General features: G+C 45.8%; 1 protein-coding gene across 1 annotated transcript in view; it reads left to right on the top strand.

Annotated features, from left to right (window-relative positions):
* Positions 1 to 19,824: 19,824 nt before the first annotated feature.
* Positions 19,825 to 26,181, top strand: part of LOC134346381 (uncharacterized) — a 19,930-nt gene continuing 13,573 nt past the window's right edge. Inside the window, exon 1 of the mRNA XM_063047735.1 lies at positions 19,825 to 19,908. Coding sequence (XP_062903805.1) covers positions 19,848 to 19,908 — 61 coding nt within the window. The 5' untranslated portion in view covers positions 19,825 to 19,847. The remainder of the gene's footprint in view (positions 19,909 to 26,181) is intronic.

Raw genomic sequence — 26,181 nt, 5'->3', positions numbered from 1 at the left:
TCTCAGACGGCCAGAGGCAATGCCTCTACTAACGTACATTCTGCGAAAATCAGAAGGATAGAAATAAAGGACTTCCCGTCATGGAATTTTGATGGGGCAGCTTATGACAACAGGAACTAAGCCCCCACGGCCCCAGAAAAGGAAGTGCTATTATGGAATGATGAGAAGACACTGAAATATGCACAAACATGGTGTCAGAAGGCAGGGAGATTGTATGAGAGGATCGCGCAAGCCCAGGCGCCTTTAACTGAAGGTGACATGCATCCGTTAGCCAGCAGATTGAATATATGTGAGATCAATCAATAAATTTGCTTTCTATCCCAGGTGCTGCTAACAACCCGAACCGCGGTAAACGTTGAAGGAAAAGGAGAATGGATTCACGCTACTAGGTACAAACTTCACCAGGAGTTGGAATACAAGAAAGTATGAAGCTGACAAGCCAGATGCTTTTATTGTGACTGATACTGGGGGGAGTTAGTATGGCCTTATCCAAAAATACCTTTTTGTCTTTATGTCACACTTATGCCAGTCAACAAAGCGAAGAGTTGGACTCTTGTTGGGTGTGTGTAAAGATACATCAACATGCCGCCCAGGGAATGTCTCTGGAATGGGTTCCCCTGAACGGAAGCGAAATGCTTCCTGAGCGACTTATGAACCAATTTAACACATCCTATTCCAACTTTAGAACAAGAGATTGGCAGAAGATGATAAAGGACTATGATGTTTTTGACAAGGTCCCACACAGGAGATTAGTGTGCAAACTTAAAGCACACGGTATTGGGGGTAAGGTATTGGTGTGGGTGGAGAATTGGTTAGCAGACAGGAAGCAAAGAGTGGGAATAAACGGGACCTTTTCAGAATGGCAGGCGGTGACTAGTGGGGTACCGCAAGGCTCAGTGCTGGGACCCCAGTTGTTTACAATATATATTAATGACTTGGATGAGGGAATTAAATGCAGCATCTCCAAGTTTGCGGATGACACGAAGCTGGGTGGCAGTGTTAGCGGTGAGGAGGATGCTAAGAGGATGCAGAGTGACTTGGATAGGTTGGGTGAGTGGGCAAATTCATGGCAGATGCAATTTAATGTGGATAAATGAGAAGTTATCCACTTTGGTGGCAAAAATAGGAAAACAGATTATTATCTGAATGGTGGCCGATTAGGAAAAGGGGAGGTGCAACGAGACCTGGGTGTCATTATACACCAGTCATTGAAAGTGGGCATGCAGGTACAGCAGGCGGTGAAAAAGGTGAATGGTATGCTGGCATTTATAGCGAGAGGATTCGAGTACAGTGGCAGGGAGGTACTACTGCAGTTGTACAAGGCCTTGGTGAGACCACACCTGGAGTATTTTGTGCAGTTTTGGTCCCCTAATCTGAGGAAAGACATCTTTGCCATAGAGGGAGTACAAAGAAGGTTCACCAGATTGATTCCTGGGATGGCAGGACTTTCATATGAAGAAAGACTGGATGAACTGGGCTTGTACTCGTTGGAATTTAGAAGATTGACGGGGGATCTGATTGAAACGTATAAAATCCTAAAGGGATTGGACAGGCTAGATGCAGGAAGATTGTTCCCGATGTTGGGGAGGTCCAGAACGAGGGGTCACAGTTTGAGGATAGAGGGGAAGCCTTTTAGGACCGAGATTAGGAAAAACTTCTTCACACAGAGAGTGGTGAATCTGTGGAATTCTCTGCCACAGCAAACTGTTGAGGCCAGTTCATTGGCTATGTTTAAGAGGGAGTTAGATATGGCCCTTGTTGCTACAGGGGTCAGGGGGTATGGAGGGAAGGCTGGGGCGGGGTTCTGAGTTGGATGATCAGCCATGATCATAATAAATGGCGGTGCAGGCTCGAAGGGCCGAATGGCCTACTCCTGCACCTATTTTCTATGTTTCTATGTTTCTATGTCAGTGAAGGGGATTGTGGATGTACCTGTTTCAAAGGATGGTACCTCCGTACCCCGACGGAGGAAAAAAGGATGCCCTCCTTTGAGTTAGTAAATACACAGAAAACTGCAAATAGAATTTGTTATTGTAATACGCCGGGGGGAAATCGGACATTTTGGGTAATAGCTCTTGTACTGAACACAGGCGGTCTGTGGGGAAAGAGTTTACCCTTGGTCTGCAGGGCCGCCAGGCAAAAATGGGAATGTGTCCCCAGGAAATTGGACGGGCTGCTGTTATTTGACCTATTTAGTGCCCTCCATGCGTCCCATAAAAGATTTATCGCAACACCCTTATCTAAGGAGAAGTAAGCGGGGGTTAACGGAAAGTGGAAGGTTTTGGATGGTACCATTTCCCTCACTTGGTGTGACCCGAAATTCGCGAGAAAGTATTAATATGGCAGCCGCTCTAGAGAAATTGACTAATGACACTGCTGATGTCCTAACTGACATGCATCCACAAGTGAAAGACCTAACAACATAAGTAGTTGCCCTTAGGATGGTAGCCTTGCAAAGTAGAATGGCCCTGGACCTACACTTAACCGAAAAAGGAGGGACATGCGCGGTGGTAGGGCAAGAATGTTGTACTTATATTCCCGATGCCTTAGAAAATGTAACTGACTTTAGTCAACACATAAGAGGAAAAATTGAGGAAATTAGAAAGATAAGGAAGCAGCTTAAGAATTTTGCTTCAGGAACGAAATGGTGGGAAATGATGGAGGCATGGTCTTCTGGCTGCCGAAGTGGATTACCCATGGGATAATTATAGTGGTAATGGTTTGTGTTTTAGGGTGCTGTGTATGTGGAGCATTACGATTGTGTTGTTACCAGTTAATGAAAAGAGCCTTACTCGGACCTGAAAATGTCCCTATAATACCCCCGATGGTGAAACTGGTGGAGAAAGGAGGTACATCCTGGCAAAGAAAGACCCTTTCCAGAAGGATATGAACCCCCCACCCCATGAGGAAGAAGAAGAAATACCTCATGAGGAGTGTTGATCTGAAAGGATCAACAAGGAGGGAATTGTGGAAGAATTTAAGAGTTTCTGGCTATATAGGGGTTAACCTAACAGCTTGTGAATTCCCTTAAAATTCAGCTAAAGTACTTGCTCTTAGAATTTAGCTGAAAGTCCTTGATAATGTCTAAAGAAAAATGTTATGGCGCCGCATTTACGTAATGCTGTTGTTTGTTGAAATTTAAACCAATTTCAAAGTCAGGTTGTTTGTTACATTCTAGGCTTAAGTTCACAGTCAAACAATGGTATTGTTAAGCGCTTTTAGTTACCTACACTGTGTCTATATAATGAAGGGTGTCTGAAAGCTAACCAGAGCTTCTTGACACCGCTTTTAGGAAAAGAGGCTCTCCGTAATATCACGTATAAATAAAGTCCTTTAGTCTGAAACAATTCTCAGAGTCGGCCTGATTTGTTCTGTCTGCTGCTCCTGAGATTGTTCCGCAACACTGTGGAAGCACTTAAGGAAAATAAATCGGAACAGGGAAGTTCATGCACACAGTTTTCCACTGGAATCACCTACCGGGACCAGGATTACGTCCCATGTACCATCAGTCCACCGGCGGTGTCATTCAAGGACTTGGGCAATATTATGTTTTGTGACTAAATGTTTTTCTCTTATCACAATTACATGTGCTGTCTGTGACTGTTGCTGCTGTGTTTTTTTTTTGTACGTTAACCCCGGAGTAACGCTGTTTCTTTTGATTGTATTCATCTGCATGGGTGAAAGACAAATAAACTTGAATTTGATCTTGAACTTGAACTAACTCAGTAACATCTCAACCACATACCTCCTGATCCCTTAAAGCGGGGCAGGAGGCTGTATTCACAAGTATTTTGTTGCTTCATCCTCCTACACTTATCTGTTGTTAATCCAAGACCAATGATCATGTCTAACAGGGACAAATGCCTCTCTTACACGGATTGCCAACCTTTCAGGGAGTGGCAGAGTGGGGAATTGACGAAGAGAGAAATGGAGGGGGATTTACCGAAAGTTGTAAAAAATCGATATGCATGTCAAGTTAGATATGCAAGTTACATAGTTATTTGCACAATGCGCATTGTCACCTATAACACCCTTACTCCCCATCCATGTACTTTCTTAAACTTCGCTTAAGTGTTGTCACAATTCTGTACAGAGCAAACTTTGTCCAGCGGACTGATAACGTCGCCCATCTACACATCCCATTTGACCCCATTAGGTGTGTAGGCTTCGACGCCTTGCCTATTTAGGTGTTTTCTGATTGCAGTAAGGACGTTCCAGGTAAGCAATCTCTTTCCCACAAAATTCCTTTAAAACCCTTTTGTTCTCTAGCTGCATAACCTTATTTTGGATCCTCTTTTATGCAATGTTTGTTAGAAATAGGAAAGATTCCAAGAAGAAGGAGATCGAAACTCCTTCAGTAATTAAGGGCCAGAGATGATCCTCGACTAATATTTGAGACGAAGCACCAATACCCAAGAAAAGCAAAGCCAACAACAAGTGGTGCATACAGTAGTCTGTCACAGGAAAAGCCCCCACCCAACACCACTCCCTACACTGAGCTGATTTACAAGCAGCGCTGCCACAAGAAAGTAGCGCTCGTCATAAAGGATCCCCCATCATCCAGAACATGCTTTCTTCTCTCGGTTTCCATCGGGAAGCAGATGCATGACTCTTGGGTCCCACGCCACCAGGTTGAGGAACAGTTATTACCCTTCAACTACCACGACCGCCGTGGATAACATCACTCAAGTTAACACAAAACTGATCACTGAACACAACTTATGACTCAGTTTCAAGGACCCTGTAAATCACGTTCTTCGATTTATCTATCTGTCTAAATCTACCTATGCATTTATCTATCGATTTATGTTTTTTCTCTCTTTATATTAACACAGGTTGCCTTGGTTTACACAATGGCTACTTGTCAGTTTTGCTGTGTAGTTACTCATTGATTCTATTGTATTTCTTTGTTCTGCTGTGAATGCCTGTATGAAAAATGAATCTTATATCCATGGTGATATGGATATGTGTGTGTGTGTGTGTGTGTGTGTGTGTGTGTGTGTGTGTGTATGTATATATGTATATATGTATCTTGAACTTGAAGGAATCTGGAAGCACATAAACAAGTCGTCCGTGATCACATTCGTTCAGGTACATTTATGGATTTAGCACAAGTGAAATTCACCGTTGGCTTATAGAAACGGCACTTAAAGATGTGCTGGGGACAGTCCGAAAATGTGGCTACGGTTGGAAATTGGATCCTTTCCCACTGCTTCACCTGAAATCAGACTCAATTCCACAGACCTCCCCACTACCCAACCCAAACCCCCAACACACACCTCATCCCACAAGTCCCCCAGCTCCAGCGACGGGTCCCAATCAGGAACAGTCCCTCCTCTTCCTCCCACCCATCAACCTGACCCCAGTTAACGTGTGTAGGCCATTCGGTCGACCAGCCCTGCTCCACCAGTCAACACGCTCCTGGTTGACCATTCATTTCTGTGCTGGAGACAACAATGTATGTTCTCCATTGGCGTGTAAAGAATTTTCTGCTCAAATCTCTCAGTTCATCGCACTAGGAGGTCGAGTAATTTCTGCTGATCACGGACTGGTTCAATGTTTCCTGAGTCTGTGGCCACAGGTTCTGGGCTTTACAGTTACTGGGATGAAATTAATGTGAAGAATGAATCAGCTATTGGTACGCCAGCCTGAGACTGACTGCGAACCCTGCAAAGACAACATTTGTATTCGTCACTCATACCTCAGTGTTTGGGCCTCTGGCGTGCTGCACTTTCCTTCCTGGGCCTGAAATACTGACTTTTTTCACATGCTGCAGACGGTCGAGGAACTGTTAACCACAACGCTGACACTGCGAACTGCAAGGTATCAGGAAGCCAAACAGAGAGCAAAGTTGTTCTTAGAACTTGATCAACAGCAAAGTTTGTTTCAATCCACGCATCACACTCTATGAAACAAATTTACCCCGTTGTTTGAACTGTCCACCTCCCCCCCCCCGCCACACACACACACACACAAACACACGCACACAAGTAGACGACTGTTTGTAGAGTTGGCTTATGGACGCAGATGACTTTAGGTCGTTACTCTGTACCCCCAGTAAATTCCCCACAACGAGTCTGTCTACCTCATGTGAATTCATTTGCTGCTGGGTGAATTCCCAGACCCCACCACGCCCACCTTTTCCACTGCAATCAGGAAGCATGGGTTAAGCACCACGATTCCACAACTGAGTTACATTAACCAGGGTACACTCTGGGTAACTTACAGTGCGGTTGATACCAACCCGCTTTGGTGTGACGAAACGCATACGCACTCGAATGCCCATGTCCAAAAGAAAGTACCAGCCGCGCCGATGAGGCCCAGTTGTTCTCCGTGAGATCGATCGGCCGCGTACGGACTCGCCACATTCTCGCAAACGAACCGATCCGGTTGGATGCTTGTCCAGCTGCAGAGAATAGTCAGGACAAAGGTGATATATTTTTGAATAACCTGGAAAGTGGCGGAATATGCAGCATTTGCAGGAAACGGTCAGGCATGTTTGTTTTTGAGAAGGGAAGCTGGGACAAGGTGCTGAATGACAAAGTTTCCGTCACACCAAAAAATCTAGAACATAAAATAACACAGATCACTCGAAGTCCGTCGGCCCACGATGTTGACCCAACTTTTTAACCAGCTCCAAGCTCAACCTAAATTTCAGGTGACGCAGTCGAGCAGCGGTTATAGCATTGCTTTAGAGCGCCAGTCGGGGTTCAATTCTTGCCGCTGGAAGAACTTTGGATTTAAAACGTCAGATTCCAATAATAAAGTGGACGAGTAATTGGGTCTTTTCCCAGGTGGTAAGCTGTAACTAGATGACTACAGGACGAATTTCTGTTTATCCCCCAGTGGTTCATAGACAACAGCAATGAACTGGATGCAAGAAATAATTTTAACACCTCCTACTCGGTGTGTGGTGCAATGCCAGGAGCAGATGACAAATTTTATGTGATTCGGAGCAGTTGGTCGGGTGGGCAAGTGGATGGCAAATGCAGTTTAATGTAGACAAGTCTGCGGCTAAATATGAAAATGCAGATTGTTTTCGGATTGGTGAGAGGGAGGAAAGAAATGGATGCCCTTGTGCGCTAAAAACAGGCGTTCAGCAGTGATAGTTTGGAATGCAAATGTTACGTTGACATTCATTGCAAGGTGATTTGAGAACAGAAGAAATTGATGTCTTCCTGTACTTGTACAGGGCATCAGAGAGAATCTATCTGTAGTTTGTGCAGTTTCGAATTTGTCTGAGTTGGGATGATTTATCAGGGAGAGAGTGCAGTGAAGGTTTACTAGGATCCCGAGGGTGCAGAGCTGTTACCTGATGAGAGATTAAATCAGTTGGCCCCAAAGTCACTGGAACTAAGAGGAATAAACAGGAACTAATAAAAGCGTGTAAAATTCCAACAGGACAAGGCATACTCTGAATGTCAGTGGGGCTGGAACTATGAAACACCGACACGGGAAAACCGGAAAGCCATTTGGGAATTCGATCAGAAATGCCCGCATCCAGAGTGCGGTAGCGGATGGAGTGCCAACGGTAGGGCGGCTGCACCTTGTGGTTGGAAAACCGGTCCTCCCAGTCTTCTGCTGTGGATCGGTTTCGTCGCTTTCTGTGGACAGAACGATACAGTTAACATGAAGCTTGATCGTTGTACAATGACAGCTCAACTGACTCCCTCCCCGCAATTCACTAATAACCTTGGAAGGTATTTGGATCGAGACATGAATGGGATTACCCACAGGATAAATTTTATCGTCGGTATCAGTGTTTGAAAACAAAACTGGAGATGAGCTCAAACATGTATCCAATTGGAAACTTTACAGTGACGTAACAATATAGGTCGTGTTGTTGCTATGCTCTTCGGTTATAGGATTATATTGATAAAATAGTATGGGACTTAGATTAAGACCATAAGAGCATATAAAATAGCATCAGATTTAGGGCATTTAGCCCTTCTATTCTGCTCTACTATTCCATCCTGGTTGATTTATTAACCCTACCAACCCCATTCTCCTGTCCTCGTCCCATCATCTTTGACATCCTTACCAATCAAGAACCCATCAATCCCCGCTTTAAATACGCCCACAGCCGTTTGTGGCAGTAAATTCCTCAGATTCACTACCCTCTGGTTAAGGGAATTCCTCCGAATATCCATTCTAAAGGAAAGTCCTATGAACGTCAGAGTGCAGTTAATTCTGGCTGCGATTGAATTTCTTGGACATAGGCATTTGAATATCAAATTTCTTACGATGAAACCCGTGTAGAGGGAAGTGGCTACAAAAGTCAGAGGAGCTAAGTTATTGTAATGTATTGGGGACAGTAACAGATCGAGGGTGTAAATTCAGGAGGAACGTGATTATCAATGATATAATGGACAATTTTGAATTACTTTTCAGTGTTAATACGTTTGAAGTTGATACCCCTACAGCTTAAACTGGATTATTGTGAAGGGAGATGGTTTCAGAGATTCCGTTAGGAGCTAAATGTCTGAGGGATTTCGCCTCATGGACTAGTTTTGTGTCGACCAAGAGACCATATTCATCCTGGGTTGATTGCAGAACCTGATCCCCGTGCACGTGTGATGGGGAGAATCGAGAATTTCTCGTATTGCTATTTCTTCTGTGTCCAGCGTGACCTTTACTGCAGTTCAAAATTAGATTTGCATTTAGAACACAGAACATTACAGCAGAGTACAGACCCTTCGGCCCACGATGTAATGCCAACCTGTCAGCCTTCTCTTAGAGCAATCTATTACTTATCATATTATTATTTACAGATACAACGGCTCACCGGGTCCTAACACCCAGCAACTCAGGGATGTAATCCCGGATTAATCACAGGACAGTTTACAATGACCAATTAATCTGATAACCGGATTTTTTTATACTGTGGGAGGAAGCCAGAGCACCCGGAGGAAACCAATGCGCACATGGGAAAAGTGTACATACTTTCTGTTACATACTTCATGGATGTCTTGTGACTGTCTTATGAGGATGATGTAATCGTCTTGCGGAGGTCACATGATGTAATTTTCCCGCCAGTGAGGTCACATGATGATCTGTTGTCAACAGGTATATAAAAGAGACTCCTGATGTGACGCAGTTAGGTTTTCAGTTTAGTTTTGTGTTAGATACTCTGTTTTTGCTGTGTATTCGGCTGATGACGCAGTTTTGTTTTAAAGTGGAGTTCTACTTTCTATTATAAATAGTATTGGAGAGTGAAGAACTTACGAAAATTCAGGAATTCGCCGCAATTTCGTAAAGGATCGACCTTATTGATTCTTCGGTCGAGAGATAGTGACCTGCATCTGAGATAACTCCTGCCAAAAGAGAAAGGAAGTTCGTGCAAGATTCGCTCACTAGGAAAAAGGTCAGTTCCCTTTAAGCCGATTATTTCCGTCGTCGTGAATCCTGCGGACAAGGCAGGTTCCGGCTGGGATCAGAAGTAATGGCACGACTTTGAGGAATTCTTTACTTCAGGAAAGTCTCTCCCGATTGACTGCATAAATCTCTTGGACATTCGAATTTGCCATTCTAAGAAATCTGTTCGAATTTACCCTTAAAAGAACCGTTCCAGAGTTGCCGTACAGCAGTTAATTTCTAGTTAAGTTAGTCATCTAAGTACATTTCGTTATTTTTGAGCAACGTTTAATAAATGTTTGTTTGTTTTCATAAAACCTGACTCAATTCTATCTTCATTGTTGCCGGACACGTGACAGTAGGCAGCCGTCCATCCCAGGGGATCATGGGTTTGCGCCTCTGGTGGACTGTGTTCTCTCCAGGGTGCAAACCTGGTCAGGAAGATTTGAAGAACCGGCTGTTGCCCATGCAGCGGTTTCCCCTCTCCACGTCACTGATGTAGTCCAAGGGAAGGGTAAACATCGATACAGCTTGGCACCAGTGTCGTCGCAGGGGTTGCCAGAGTGAAGCTGTAAACAACGTCAAACTGCCTGTACACGAACTGACAACCCTCAGTCCTGCCAAAGCGTGTCTGCCCGAAACGTCTTCTGTATTTTTTTCCATAGATGTTGCTGCCTGGCCTGCTGAGTTCCTCCAGCTCTTACTGCGTGCTGCGCGGATGTCCGGCATCTGCAGATGTTCTCTTGTGTGTGACTCTCAGTCGTCTCCTCCCGCTGAACGCCTCTTATTGGCCATGCCGAGCGTGTCTCCCGAGTATGAGGAGAAGTGGAGAGAATCTTGGCTCCGGAGGGCTGCTGTTATCTTGCCTGAGTAGTGTCCCACATGTGACACCTGGGGTCACTACCTCGCTACCTTCCTTTCCAGAATCATCAGAAGTCCATAACAGTGGCTGAGCAATTTAGGATGATAGCCTTCCCCAGGTCTGGAACTGCGGGATTGTCTGTGGAATTGATTTGGAGAAAAGCATCGGCTTTGGAGAAAATAGCGACTGAAACCGCAATTGCCTTTGCTCATACCCAAAAAGCACTAACAAAGTTGTCGACAGAACCTATTGCTGTCCATACAGTAGCATTACAGAGTAGAATACTTTTGGATTTTATTGTATCAGAAAAAGAGAACACTTGTGGTGCTTCACTCAAATACCTGACGAATCAGAAAATATATCTAACTTGGCAAAACAAACCGAGAATCTACAAAAGACATTAAGAAAATAGAGCATTAGTATCACAACTATTACACGCCGGGAGCTGGATGGTGGCCATTCTAGGAGTGGGAGCATGGTGGGCAAGTATTTTGCATTATGGTATAACTGTTGGTATAATAATAATGACTGATATTCTTATACGATTTTTCTGTGAACTGATAGGACGAAGGAGAAGATATGAAGAAATGGAATGGGTACTCGCTGAAGTGGGCAGATGTAAAGGGGATTTTAGAATTGGGCTTTAAAACTGCATTACTAATGCGTGTGCATGTGTACATACGAACCCCCACACACACGGACACACACGCACACTGCAAATCATGGGATTTGGTGAAATGTGAAATGTCCTGAAAGGGGGGAATGTGGAAATGCTCTTTACTTGTAGTAACAAAATGGAACCTATATTGTAGCAAAGTGCTTTGATAATAGTGTTCGTGCAACATTATGCCGATGCACCTTGACTATATAAGAAGCTGCAAAAAGGCAAGTGGATTCAGTTACTGAAGAATCCCAAGTACAAGAAGCAGGCAGACTAACAGAATGCACACAGTTCTTGAACTGGTGCGGCTAATTAAAACTTCTGTACAAAGGAGTAACTAGGCTCTCTATTTTTTTCTCTCAACGCTCTCGGCAGCTCGTGCGCGGTGCTGGACTTCCCTTTCAGAAAGTAAAATAAAGATACTTATGATGGACTCACTCTGAGTTATTTGATGTTTGCTCTAAGACGTAGCAAAAAGGTGCTTGACACACCCTTGTCTTACTAAAACCTGTCAACCTCTGCTTTAGATATACCCAATGACTTGACCTCCAATGGCTTCATGCTCTTTAGCAATGAATTTTACAGATTCACCACCCTTTGGCGAAGGGAATTCCTCTCATCGCTGTTCTATAGGGACGTCCTTCTATGAATGGCACACGGAAGGTAATGCCGACTGTGGTGTAATTTCCAGGACACAAACATTGTATGTCAGGTTTCCTAGGAGTGTTGAGGAACAGAGAAATCTGGGTGGAAGCAGTCCCTTTCAGCCCGCCGATTGAACCCTCGCCTAATCACAGGACCATTTACAATGACCAATTAATCTACTAACCCGTACGACTTTGGAATGTGACAGGAAACTGGAGTACCCGGAGGAAACCCGCGCGCACAGGGGAAGAAGGTACTGACTTTCGAACAGAGGACGCCGGGATTGAACTCCTTACTCTGACGTCCAAGATGTAATAACGTTGTACTAACCGCTACGCTACTGTGGCGCCCTACCCATTCCTGCCTGCACATCCTTCCATTTTTCTGTTATTCGGTTGGCATTTACCAGATACATTCAATGCGAAAGGTATTTCAAAGTGCTAAACAGCCAATAAACACCTTTGAAACAGTCACTCTTATCATGTAGGAAGTGTAACAAGCATTTCCTCGGTAGCAAGCTCCCATAGCCAGCAATCTGATAATGAGCTGTTTGTTAACAACTACCGACTGAGATGCATCAAGTGTTTGAATCACTTCACAGCGCCCACCGACTGTCTCAGTGAATCGGATTTCAGTCACGTTGCGGCAAGAACCTTCAGCGTTATTACGTACAGTACCTGAGTTTGTCACAACAGAGAACGGCGCCCATCACTAAAAGGGCGAGAGTTTTCAATCCGAGTGGGATACACAACATCAGCACGGCAAAAGCGCCTGTCCCTGAAGTGAAAGGGAGCGAGGTCAATCCAGACTCAGGAAGAGGGGGAGAGACCAATAATGTAAACTGATTAAAATCTGTGGAAATGAAAATATAATTTAGCAAATTTACACTGACAGAACTACGGCAGATGAAGTGTGTATGAAGGAATAAGAAAAAAAGATATGAAAATTCAAAGTTCAAATTACATTTTTTCAAAGTATGCAACCTTGAGATTCCTCTTCTTGTAGGCAGACACGAAACCAAGGAACTCAACTGAAACTGTCTAAGGAAAGCCACGCAAGTCCGTCAAACACCCAATGTGTTAAATAAAGAATAAATCATGCAAACAATAAAAAGTGAACAAATAGCTTTGACCACAGAGTCCCCGAAACTGAGTCCTCAGCCACGGAGCCGCTGAGGCCGGCGAAGCCGGTGAAGGAGCCCAATCGCTGCAGGGCACAGCCGCGGGATCAGTTCAAAGCTGAGACATTAAATAAAACGACAAATATTGCCTTTTTGTCTCCCATTCTCCTACGGACACTCGCGGCCTCTCCATATTCCCCTCAATTCCCTTTAAACCCTTCGCCCCAACGACCCCGCCCCCTTAACCCACGTCCTCCTGGTCTATAATTGGCACCAAACTTGGAATCTTGAAGCGGTTATTTCTCCCCAGCCAAGTGGTTGATGCAAGTTTAGAATATCGGAGACCTGTGCACTGATATCGGTGGTACGTCACAGTTCGACAAACTGAGAAAGATGTATTTATTTTATTCTGCTGTATGTCCGCAAAGCCATTCCTCAACCCTTGGTGGTCAAATACCGCGTTTCCTTCACCTCTTTGTCTGGTCTCCAAGGGCGACAATTTTTAAATGGTTCTGTAAATCAAAATATACCTGCCTTATTTATTCTGAAGTTCAAGTTCAATTTTAATTGTCGCTCAACCGTACATAAATACAGCCAAACAAAACAGAGTTCCTCTGCGGCCAAGTGCAGAACACATCACCACAGCACAACGCACAACGATAGCTGAAAAACATATAGTCACAAAACATCTATATCCCAAGTTCCTGAGTGGTCTGGCCAGTAGATTGATGGTGCGTGGGATGTTAACTTGGTTCAGCTTCAACCGAGCGGAAAAGGAGGAAGTCAGGGAGGGGTTGTCTACTGAGTCTCTGTGGGTAGAAGTTCGGAATAGGAAGGGGTCAATACCTCTACTGGGTGTTTTTTATCGACCACCCAATAGTAACATGGACATAGAGGAGCAGATAGGGAGACAGATTCTGGAAAAGAGTAATAATAACAGGGTTGTTGTGGTGGGAGATTTTAATTTTCCAAATATTGATGGGCATCTCCCTAGAGTGATGGGTTTAGATTGGGTGGAGTTTGTTAGGCGTGTTCAGGAAGGCTTCTTGACACAATTCGTAGATAAGCCTACAAGAAGAGAGGCTGCACTTGATCTGGTATTGGGAAATGAACCTGGTCAGGTGTGACGTCCCTCAGTGGGAGAGCAGTTCGGAGATAGTGATCACAATTCTATCTCTTTTACCATAGCATTGGAGAGGGAGAAGAAAAGAGAATTTAGGGAAACGTTTAATTGGAGTAAGGGGAGATAAGGGGCTACCAGACAGGATCTTGGAAGCATAAGTTGTAACAGATGCTCTCAGGGAAACGTACGGAAGAAATGTGGCAAATGTTTAGGGGACATTTTCGTAGAGTTCTGAATAGGTAAGTTCCAATGAGACATGGAAAAGATGGTAGGGTACAGGAACCGTGGTGCACAAAGGCTGTTGTAAATCTGATCAAGAATAAAAGAAGAGCTTACGAAAGTTTAAAAAAAACTAGGTAAGGATAGGAATCTAGAAGGTTCTAAGGCTAGTAGGAAGGAGTTTAAGATTGAAATTAGGAGAGCCGGAAGGGGACATGAGAAGGCCTTGGCGTACAGGATTAAGGAAAACCCCGAGGCAGTCTTCAAATATGTGTAGAGCAAGAGGATAAGAGTTGAGAGAATAGGACCAATCAAGTGTGACAGTGGAAAGGTGTATATGGAACCAGAGGAGACAGCAGAGGTACAAAATGAATACTTTGCTTCGGCATTTAGTATGGAAAAAGATCTTGGCGATTGTAGGGGTGACTTTCAGCAGACCGAAAAGCTTGAGCATGTAGATATTAAGGTGGAGGATGGGCCGGAGCTTTTAGAAAGCATCAAGTTGGATTTCTTTGTAACTTCTTACAAAAATGATATACCAGATTCGTTGGACACGAACTACCACGCACAAAACCATGCTGACTTCCTCTAATCAGTCACTGTCTGTTCAATTATCCGGTCACTTAGAATATCTCCCAATAACTTACGCAATACTCACTACAGGCTCACCGGCTTACGATTTCCTGGCTTATTCTTGGAGCCTTTCATAAACAACGTACAACACCTTTTTATTTTCAAAACTACGGAAGGTTATTCACTCACAATATATGCACAATGATCGGGGATTTACAAACCTATTTTCAATTACAAATTAAAATACGGTTACTTAAAATACTCAATTCAGTGTTCTCAGAACTCTCCCCAATGTGGCCATCGAGACCGCTTGCTCTCTCCTCAAGGACACACGGGCACGAAGGTAACCCCGGAAGGGTAGAAGGCAGTCTGCTCCAGCAGAGTCCCAGACTGTCCGCCGCCTGGACTCGTGATTAGCCATCTTGGCTCGGCCTAGGAGTAAGTCTGCCAGGTGATTCCCCGAACGACCTACCTCACTCCGTACTGGGTGACCGTGTATCAGAAGCGTGGGCAGAGTCGCGGCCAGAACTTGATGAGAAGCCAATTGAGATGCTCAGACTGCGGCAGGAACCTTCTACACTCTATAATCATGGTATACAGTCTTCTTCTAGCTACGACAATGACAGATGACTGGGTGTCAGTGTACTAGATGAGAACTCTGTTGCAAGTCATTGCCCTAAGCAGCATCTTCCACTCCAGCCGTTGTGGCTATCCCTCGAGATCGAGGATGATGGTCTTCGTTATGAAGAAGTGGCGCACAGAGCGAAGACGCCTGTGCGTGTATTTGTTTAACGTGTACTTGATGTTACACTCCAAGAAGCACACGATACTTCACAAATCAACCAACTGATTCCAATGGCATGGAAACCACGATGATTGGAGCTGATGGATTTGTCGCAGCCTTCATCCGCCTTCACAGCCGTTGAGTTCGAAGTAACTTCGTCCGCCTGTTCCACCGCTGATGTCTTGGTTGGATTGCCCTTTGTCAGGGACCTGACCCTCGAGGTTACCGCCATGGGTGACCCTACCAGAAGCATAGCTGCAGACAGCATTGCTCTCGGGATCACAGGACCACACAAGCTTCTCCACCACGACAAGGTTACAATCCACGGAGAAGCCATTGTAGTACCCCAAAGTGCAGGGAAGGAGTCCTGCATGAAGAGACTTCCAACGGGGACCACTTTCCTTGCAGGATTGTAAAACGCCCCAGACCTCCGACACTTCATCGGTGGCTAACGACGTTTTAACTACTCCAGTCTGGGCCCCTGCAGTTTCTGTTCAAGCCTCCCACAAGGTAAGTGGGGACATCTTGTCTGGTCCGGGCGACTTTCTATCCTAATTTGCATCAAGAGAGAAGCACCTCATCTTCTGTAATCTGTGTACCGTTCACGAACTCACTGCTGTTTTGCCTCAGTTCCATAGACTCAGCAATGCACCGGAGGAACTCAGCAAGTCAGTCAGCATCAGTTGAAAAGATTAGTCGACGTTTCGGGCCGTAACCCTTCATCAGGACTGAAGGAAGAACTTTGGGGAGGGTTTGAAGAATGCTGGTAGTTGAAAAAACAGTAACTTGAAAGACAAAGGGGTGGGGGAGAGGAAGCAGGGAGGTGATTGGCAGGAGAACAATGCGCAGTAGTAGAAGGAGGCGCAACTATGAGGGAGGTGATGTGAAATAGGGATAGAGGAAGGGAAGGGGAGGGAATTACCGGAAGCTGGAGAATCTATGTTCATACCAAGGGGCTGCAGACTACCTAGACGGTATTTGAGGTGTTGCTCCTCCAACCTGAGTTTAGCCTCATCATGGCAGTAGAGGAGGCCATGTATGGACATATCTGAATGGGAATGGGAAGCAGAGTTGAAGTGGGTGGCTACCGGGAGATCCTGTCTGTTGTGTAGGACGGAGTGGAGGTGTTCGACGAAGCGGTCCCCCAATCTGCGTCGGATTTCTCCGATGTAGAGGAGGCCGCACCGAGAGCACCGGATGCAATAGATGACCCCAACAGACTCACAACTGAAGTGTTGCGTCACCTGGAAGGACTGTTTGGGGCCCTGAATGGTGGCAAGAGAGGAGGTGTAAGGACAGGTGTAACACTGACGCTTACAGGGATAAGTGCCGGGTGGGAGATCCGTGGGGATGGACGTGCGGATAAGTGAGTGGCGGAGGGATCGATCCCTGTGGAAAGCGGAGAGGGGTGTAGAGGGAAGTCTACAGATGGTTCTGCGCAGCAAAGACCACCTGTTCTGGTTGGTCTGGATAAAGTTGGCACTGCCCTCTGCAAAGGCATCTGAGGGCATCGTGTAAGATCACGGGGAGAGATGGTAGCATAGCAGTGAACGTAACTCTTCCACTGGGCCAGCGCTCAGTTCCCGCTGCTGTCTATAAGGTGTTTCTACGTTTTCCCTGTGAACACATGGTGTTCCTCCGGCTGCTCTGATTTCCAAAGGCATATGGGTCAGGGTTAGTAAGTTGTAGGCATGCTATGGTGACGCCGGCAGAGAGGTAAATTGCAGGCTGCTCCCAGCGTATCCCTCGGAATGTTGGTTGTTGGCGCAAACGACGCATTTCTCTTGATGTTTTGATGTAAATATGACAAGTAAAGCTAATCTTTCTTTTGATGGTCACCGTGTCTCAGATAGAGCCGCTGTCTCTAGAGGGTGAGAAACTACGGGAAGGAGAAATCGATATACATGCCATCATGTTGGAGCACACCCAGACAGGTTATAAGGTGTTGCTCCTCCGCGCTGATTGTGGCAGAGAAGCTATGGACTGACATGTCAAAATGGGAATGAGAATCAGAATTAAAATGTTGAGCCACCGGGAAGTTCTGCTTTTGGCTGATTGATAGACCTTCTCCATGCCTCTCCAAATTTTGTATCTCTTTATCAAAGCTCCCCTCATTCTCCTATGCTTCAGTGAATAAAGTCCTAACGTATTTAACCTTTCCCCATTACTCAGGTCGCCAAGTCCCAGCAACATCTTGTAAATATTCTCTGCACTCTTTCAAACGTGTTGATACCTTTCCTGTAGGTAAATAACCGGAAACGCAGAAATACTCACCAACATCTTGTACAACTTCAACATTACATGCCAATTCCTGTACTCAGTACTTTGATTTATGATGGCTAACATGCAAAAAACCTTTTGAAATTAGGGGTATAAACTGTGATGTATTTTTGCGTTTGTGAGACTGCACCGCGACTGCCTCCAGAAAAATGCCTGCTAATTGCGATGAATAATGGTGTCTATATCACCGGCTTCATTTTCTCTCTGGTGACCTCGGTCACAGTCACAAAATTTGCTGATTTGCCTGGGAACATTCGTGACCCGCAGTGTGGCCAGCGACATAAGCAGTCCGGGGGAGGGGAGTGTTTTTAAGAGCAGCATCTCTTGCTTAGATCTGTTCAGGGCAATGACCACGGGATGACGAAATATGAAAGAACTTGGCAGAAGCCTGACCCAGTAGATATAAAATGTGGAAGTGTGTGTGTGTGTGTGTGTGTGTGTGTGTGTGTGTGTGTGCGCGCGTGTGTGTTTGTGTGTGTGTGTGTGTGTGTGTGTGTGTGTGTGATTTGTGTATGAATAGTTTCGGCTACTTTATCGAGACCGGATCTCCAGTTGTGGAAGGTCGTCACTGACCGTTCGGTACAGGACGCCAATCTGGTATGTGTATACTCGTTTCGGGACTGGATAGTATCATCCTTGTTTGTGAATGTACTTTGTGTTTGTAGGAAAACGTTCAGCGGCATAGAAGTGAAATATTGCAGAGAGACATAATCTGTGGTGCTGACTTTACTGTTTCATTTTTACCCACCTTTTATATTTTGCTGAATATGGGAATTATTTTGGAGATATTTGAGGGGGACGATATACGCAGATTGGGATGACAGCGATTGAGATCACACAACAACAGAGCGAGAATCTTTACGACTCCAGCCAGCCATTAATACTGATTACCACCAAGCATAAATCCTTCACCCCTGCGGAGAAGCAGAACACTTTGTCAGAGCTGTCCTCAGTTAAAGTCGCTTGTGCGAATTCAAAATACTTGCCAAACTAGAATAAATTATTGCAATTCACCGGACGCATCCCAAAGGTAGTCACAAGTTGATAAAGACGAGAAAATGAGTTTTGAAAAGCTTTGGGTTCCTCCATAATTATGTATGCCACTGAAACTTTCTTGCTACACTCTGCCCTCTCAGGTTCAGAATTAGAAACACGTCTGAACTCTCCGTACTCCGCAGGGAACTCCTCAGTTCTCAGATGGTCATGGCTGAAGGCACAGGGGTCAGTTCCTACAACATATCAGACATCAACTGTACTGTTTTCCGGAGATGCTGCCTGGACTGCTGAGTTTTTCCAGCATTTTGTATGTGCTGCTTGGATTCCCAGCATCTGTAGATTTTCTCTTGTTTGTGATTTGACTACCAACCCTGTTTAGTTAGCAATGAGTAATTTATCTAAGGTTGTCAAGCTGAGGGGTGGTAGTGGGGACAAGCTCCCACTACCTAAAAGTGTTCCTCACGGCATGCGCCTCAAATAGCCTCTGACAACTAATTCCAAATCCTGTCCTTCTTGTGTGGCTTAGCCTCTAAGCCCGGCGGAACTGTTTCTACTGACAGGAGAAGAGGCGAAGGCGGGTCCTGGCGCCTTAAAACCAGTGCTTCAGGCAGATGGAGCTCGTCAGCCTGGGAAGGCAGTCCATCTAAGAGAGGGAAACTCTGATTTGAAACCTCCGCTGCCTTGCGGCCATACCCACTGACAGGAGAGGGTTCGGGAGTAAACCCTGAGGACAAATCCGGAGCTGGAGTCCCTAAGGCAGTCCAATGTTGTCTTCAACCTCGTCCTGACAACTAATGCGATGACGCTGGTGTCAAGCTGTATTGGCTCTTGCCCTTCCCTTGGACATCGGTGTCATGCAGAGGGGAGTCTTGCAGCATGGGCGACTGCCTGTCTTCCATACAACCTTGCCCAGGCTGCGCCCTGGAGAGGTCACTCCAGCGTCGCCTTACCGTGACGGCACAACACGGAAAGCAGCAGTCTACCGGTTATCGGCCTGCGCTGGACTGGCGTAGAGCAAGGCGCCAGCGGTTGCCTTCGTCGCTGAATCAAGATTTTCCAGGCGCAGATCCATGGTCTCGCGATACTAACGGATGCCACCAGCACCAATTTATCTAACTATAACCAGTTTATCAGGGTGGAAGGATCTTTGAGGAAATGACGAAAACTTCATGCAACTTCTGCATTTCGGTTTCAGGAAACAAGAAAGGACACCAGACTACAGTGTCGGCGATGCGCTCTCTCTGGGTTTGTCTCTACACTGTTCTGCTGTCCGTCTCAGTCCAGGGATACAGTAAGTGTTTTCCATTGTCCTCATCATCTCCGTCCTCATCCGAATGTTCGGGTGTCCGCTGTGGCAGCTCTGCATCGGTTTGAGCGTTGGGTTAAACCGAGGAGTGAGGGGATGTTGGGAGACTGATCCGCCTTATTGACACACTACATTCCCTCTGGTGGAAGAGATTTGGTGGTCGGGCAGTTGGAGAAACACACACGTGGATCCCAGGGTTTGGTACCCCAGAGTGGAACACTCGATAAACGTGGGGGGGGGCGCGGGGGGATGGCTATCGGCGGTGCGGGAGGATAGGGCGTTGTGTTTAAACAGATCAGTCATCAACTTATTCAATGGCGGCGAGATGTCGGGGTGCCGAGTGGCCTCCTGCTTCTAACTCACATTCCGGATGATCTCCTTACAGCAGCGGAAGTCGGATGGAGTCCTGGTTCCGAATGAGTATTAAAATTATGAAGAGTGTGGACTAAGGGAGGCTCTCCCATTGGTGGACGGGGAAGGAAATGACATTATAGAATAAAAGCGATTCGCTATAGAACTATAGAGTTGCCTGGGCACATTACTGCCACGTATTCAGAGTAAAACGTGGGGCCGGGGTAGGAAGTGGGTGTTGAAAAGGGGAGCGGGGAACTGTCTGAAATTGAATTCACGGGGCTGTGAGGAAGGGATGGGGGAATGGGACTGCGTGGGTTGTTGTTACATAGGGCCAGTATGAACAATGGGCTGAATGCCCTCGTACCAAACTGTAACCTTTCCGGCACTCCGAGAGGATTCCAAGAGCTCTCCTATCCGTAACCTGTGCTCCAGAATTTCCAACCTCTTCCTCTCTGAAGCGGCAAGATTGTAAAAGCCTACAGATCCGAGAAGCAGACAATGAATTCCTGAGACGACCCGATCTCATCCTGTAACCCGTTCCCCGATATCGGTCATTCTACATAAAACTACCACATCGCCCCCCGCCCCCTTCCACATCAGAACCCAGACTGTAACCCACTCCCAGGTATCGGTTATTATACATTTGACACCCACTCCCGACGCCTCCTACTCCCGGGTGTCAGTTATTACACATATAACTACCCCTGCCAACTCACAGATCAGACCCCCACCCTGCACCTGACACCGGGAATCCGTTATTATATATATAAATCCCAACCGGACGTTTCCCACGTCAGAACCCGGCCTGTAACTCACTCCGCTGGGTCAATGTCCAAACCAGGTCCACCGATACGTTGCGATACCACGTGGATCTACAACACGGGATCTGGTTCCGTGGGGTTATGAAACTCCGCGCCTGTTCGTGTTCTCTCCCTCCCTCTCGTTCTCGCTCTCTCTCTCTCTCTCTCTCTCTCACACACACACACACACACACACACTCTCACACGCACACATTCTCTCCGCTCTCTCTCTCACACTCTCACAGACACACAACACACTCTCTCTCTCTCTCTCTCTCTCTCACTCACTCACTTTCATCCACCCACCCACTGACGTCGCCCTGTTCGGCTCCGTGATCTGGTACAGGGTGGAATCAGGGGCTAAAAAGTTGGTGTTTCACTACACATTTCCCAGTCCCGGCCGCTCCCGGTGCGATACAACGACTCACGTGATCAATAAGTGTTGGTGAGTCTCATGTCTGTGTGTCGTGCCGGGGTTTCGGCTCCGGATCCCTCTCCTGTGAATTCTGTTGGACACTGTGCTCGGGGGTCGGGATGAAGCATTGACTGCGGTATATTTGATCGAGTTCCTGAATATAAAAATGATAGATAGATAGATAGATAGATAGGTAGACAGACATACTTGATTGATCCCGAGGGAAATTGGGATTCGTTACAGATGCACTAACCAAGAATAGAGTATAAATATAGCAATATAAAACCATAAATAATTAAATAATAATATGCAAATTATTCTAGGAAATAAGTCCAGGACCAGCCTATTGGCTCAGGGTGTCTGGCCCTCCAAGGGAGGAGTTGTAAAGTTTGATGGCCACAGGCAGGAATGACTTCCTATGATGCTCAGTGCTGCATCTTGGTGGAATGAGTCTCCAGTAGAGTTATTCACACCTTCCTGTGGCTAACTTCCACCCACAGAGACTGTGTAGAGAATCCCTTTATGACTTTCTCCTTTTCTGCAGCCGTAACACTATCGAACAGTACCACACCCCCACCTCTTTTGCCTCCCTCCATGTCCTTTCTAAAACATCTAAAGTCTGGCACTCTGAATAACCATTCCTGCCCCTGAACCACGCAGGTCTCTGTAATGGCCACAACATCATAGCTCCAAGTACTGATCCACGCTCTAACTTCATCCACTTTGTTCATAATACTCCTTGCATTAAAATAGACACATCTCAAACCATCGGCCTGTGCGACTTGCTTCACGATCACCTGCCTATCCTCGCTCTGACACTGTCTCAAGCTTTTTCTATTTGTGACCCAACCAGCTCTTCCACAGTCTCTTCAGTTCGGTTCCCACCCCCCAACAATTCTAGTTTAAACTCTCCCCAACAGCCTTTGCAAGTATAATGGTGTCCTTTTTGTATAGGTCCGCCTGCTCCTAAAGAGGTCGCAATGATCCAGAAATCTGAATCCTTGCCCCCTGCTCCAATCCCTTAGCCACGCATTTATCCTCCTCTTCACCCTAGTCCTATACTCACTGTCAGGTGGCACAGGCAGTAATCCCGAGATTACTACCTTTGTGGTCCTGCTTCTCAATAATTTAACTTAATTTTCTTATTTTCTATGTACTTACTGTAATTTATAGGTTTTATTGTTATATTTTGCTTTGTACTGCTGCTGCAAAACAAGAAATTCCATGACATACACACACCAGTGATGCAATCTCATTGTTTATTCTATTGTTTTCTATATTAAATCTGATTCTGATTCTGATTCTGACGTAACTCCCACTCCGGACTCTACAGCATCACACCGCAGCGTGTAGCCCACTCCTGAGTATCCAATATTGCACATATGAACTTCCCATCCTGGACCCTCCTGTGGATTACAGTCTGTACCCTGTTTTGGCTATCCATTAGTGCTCATTTAGTTGTCAGGCCCTGCTGGTGTATCTGGAAGATCGCTGAAAGCCTGTGTCAATCAACTGGTGGGGAAGATGAAGAATATCTTCAATCACTCACTACTACAGTCAGACGTCCCCACCTGATTCAAAAGGGTAACAATCATACCGATGCCCAAGCAGAGCAGAGTGAGCTGCCTTAACGTCCCTCACCCAGGGGCACTCACATCTACTGCCATGAAATGCCGTGAGAGGTCGCTCTCGGCTGGAATCCACTCCTGCCTCAGGAGGAACCTGGGTCCATAGCAATTTGCCTGTCACCACAACAGGTCTACAGTGGATGCAATCTCACCGGCTTCTCACGTGGCCTTGGCTCACCTGGACAACAGCAAAACCATTGCACTGATTATTTATTTGAATTATTTATATATATATATTTGTTGTAAATAATAGCTTTTAATTTTATGCTTTGCAGTACACAGCTGCGGCAAAACAACAAATTACACGGCAGTTGCCGGTGACCTGAGACTTGACTCAAAACTCCTCAATGCATCAATCATTTCAGACTCCTGACTCACCCTTCCTTAATCCATCAATCACGGATTCTTGTCTCACTCCTTCTCAATCCATCTATCACCTCACACTTCTCTCTTATCCCTCCTCAATCCATCAATCACCTCAGGATCCTCTCCCACCCCTCCTCTATCATCACAGACTCCTCTCTCACCCCTCCTCAGTCCATCGTTCACCTTCGACTCCTGTATCAACCCTCCTCAATGCATCAATAAACTCAGACACCTCTCTCACCCCTACTCAATCCATCAATCAGTTCAGACACATGTCTAACCTCTCTTCAAACCATCAATCACGTCAGACAAATATCACATCCCTCCTCAATCCTTCAGGCACCTCAGACTGCTGCCTCCCTGACTCAATATTCCAATCACGTTATACTCTGTCTCTCCCCTCTTCAATCCTTCAGTCATTTCAGAATGCTGTCTCACCCCATCTCATTTATCAATCACCTTAGAACACAGCACAACCCATCCTGCATCCACAAATCATTAGGAATCCTCCCTCAACCTTCCTCAATCCACTACTGCCTCACCCTTCTTCAATTCATCAATCACCTTAGAATACTGTCTCACCGCTCTTCAAACCATCAATCACTTCCGGCTCGTGTCTCCGCCCTTCTCAATCCATCAAACGCCTCATATTCTTTTCTCACCCATCTTTAATCCTTCAATCACCTCAGACTCCTGCCTCACCCCTCTGCAATAAATTAATCACAGACTCCTGTCTCATTACACCCCTCAATACATCAATCAGCTCATTCAAGTTGGACCTCGCTTCATTTAATTGATCGACTCAGAGAGGTTCCATGCCTCATATATCCATCAATAACCTTCGACAGCTTTCTCACACCTCTTCAATCCATCAAAAACATCATCGTCCTGCCTCACCTGAACTCAATCCATCAATGACCTCACACTCCTGTCTCACTCCTCTTAAATCCAACAATCAACTCAGATACCTCTCTCACCCATCCTCAATCCATCAATCAGCTCACACTCCTATCTCACCCCTCCTAAATCCAGCAATCATCTCAAACGCCTCTCCCACCCCTCCTCAATCCATCAATTACCTCAGAATCCTGTCTCACTGCTCTTCAATCCATCAATTACCTCCGAATTCTGTCTCACTGCTCCTCAATCACCACAGAATCCTGTCTCACTACTCTTCAGTCCGTCAATCACTTCAATCTCCAGTCTCAACTCTCAAACGTCCATCAATCACCTCAGACATCCGTCTCACCCTCCTCAATCTGTCAATCACTCGAGACTCCTTTCTCATCCCTCGGTAATCCATCAATTAGCCGGGTCTGATGTCTTACCTCTCCTCAACTCATCAATCACCTTCGACTCCTTTCTCCCTCTTACTCAATCCTTCAATCACCTCAAATTCATATCTCACTCCTTCTCAACACATCAGTCACCTCAGACTCCTGTCTCAACCCTCCTCAGCCTATCAATCACCTCAGACACATTTCTCACTCCACTTCAATCCATCAATCACCTGAGAATCCTGTCTCACCCCTCCTTAATCGATCAGTTTCCTCAGACACAAATCTCACCCTCCTAAAGCCATCAATCATCCCAGACTCCTCTCTCGATTATGGATTAATTGATGTAACCATCAATTACCTTAGACACCTGTCCCACCCATCTTCAATCTATTATTCACCTCAGACACCGGTCTCACCCCTCCTCAATCCATCGATCTCCTGAGAACCCTGTTTCAACCCTCCTCAATCCATCAATCACGTCAGACTCCTGTCTCACCCCTCCTCAAACTATCAATCTCCTCAGACCCTTGTCCAACCCTCCTCAGTCCATCAATCACCTCATACTTCTATCTGACCACTCATCAATGGATGAATCACATCAGACTCGTCTCACTAATCTTCATTCGTCAAAAACTTCTGAATCCTGTTTCACACCTCCTGAACCCATCAATTGCTTCAGACTCCTTTTTCACGCCTCCTCAAACCATCAATCAACTCAGAATTTCGTCTCAGCTCTTTTCAATCCGTCAATCACCTCAGAGTCCTGTCTCACACCTCCTCAATGCATCAAATACCTCCTAATTCTGGCTGACCACTCCTCAATACATGAATCACATCAAACTCGTCTCACAAATCTTCAATCCATTAAAAACTTCAGAAACCTGTCTCACACCTGCTCAATCCATCAATCACCTCAGACTCCTCTCTTACCCCTCCTCAATATTCCAATCACCACAGATGCATCTCAAAGCTTCTCCTTCCGTCAATCACCCGAGTCTCGCTCATCATCAATCCGCCTATCATCTCAGACTCCTGTTTCAACCTTTCTCAATCCATCAATCAACCAAGATTAATGTCTCACCACTCCTCTATCCATCAATCACCTCAGACATATATCACCCCTCCTCAAACCATCAATCACTTCAGAATTGTGTCTCACCCATGCGCAAAGCATAAATATCCTAGGACTCTTGCCACACCCCTTTCTATCCAAAATTCACCTCAGACACGTCCCACCACAACTTAATCCATCATCAGCTCAGACACCTGACAAAACACCACCTTAATCCTTCAGTCTCCTCAGACACGTGCCTCACTGCTCTCAATTCATCAATAATTTTAAACTCCTGTCTTCCTGCTCCTCAATCAACCAATCACCTCAGACTCCTGACTTAGCCCTCCTCCGTCTGCCAATA

Source organism: Mobula hypostoma, chromosome 5 (genome assembly GCF_963921235.1).
Source record: "Mobula hypostoma chromosome 5, sMobHyp1.1, whole genome shotgun sequence".
Classification (NCBI taxonomy): Eukaryota; Metazoa; Chordata; class Chondrichthyes; order Myliobatiformes; family Myliobatidae; genus Mobula; species Mobula hypostoma.
The sequence above is the reverse complement of the archived record's forward strand: the minus strand, read 5'-3'. Positions and strand labels throughout refer to the sequence as shown.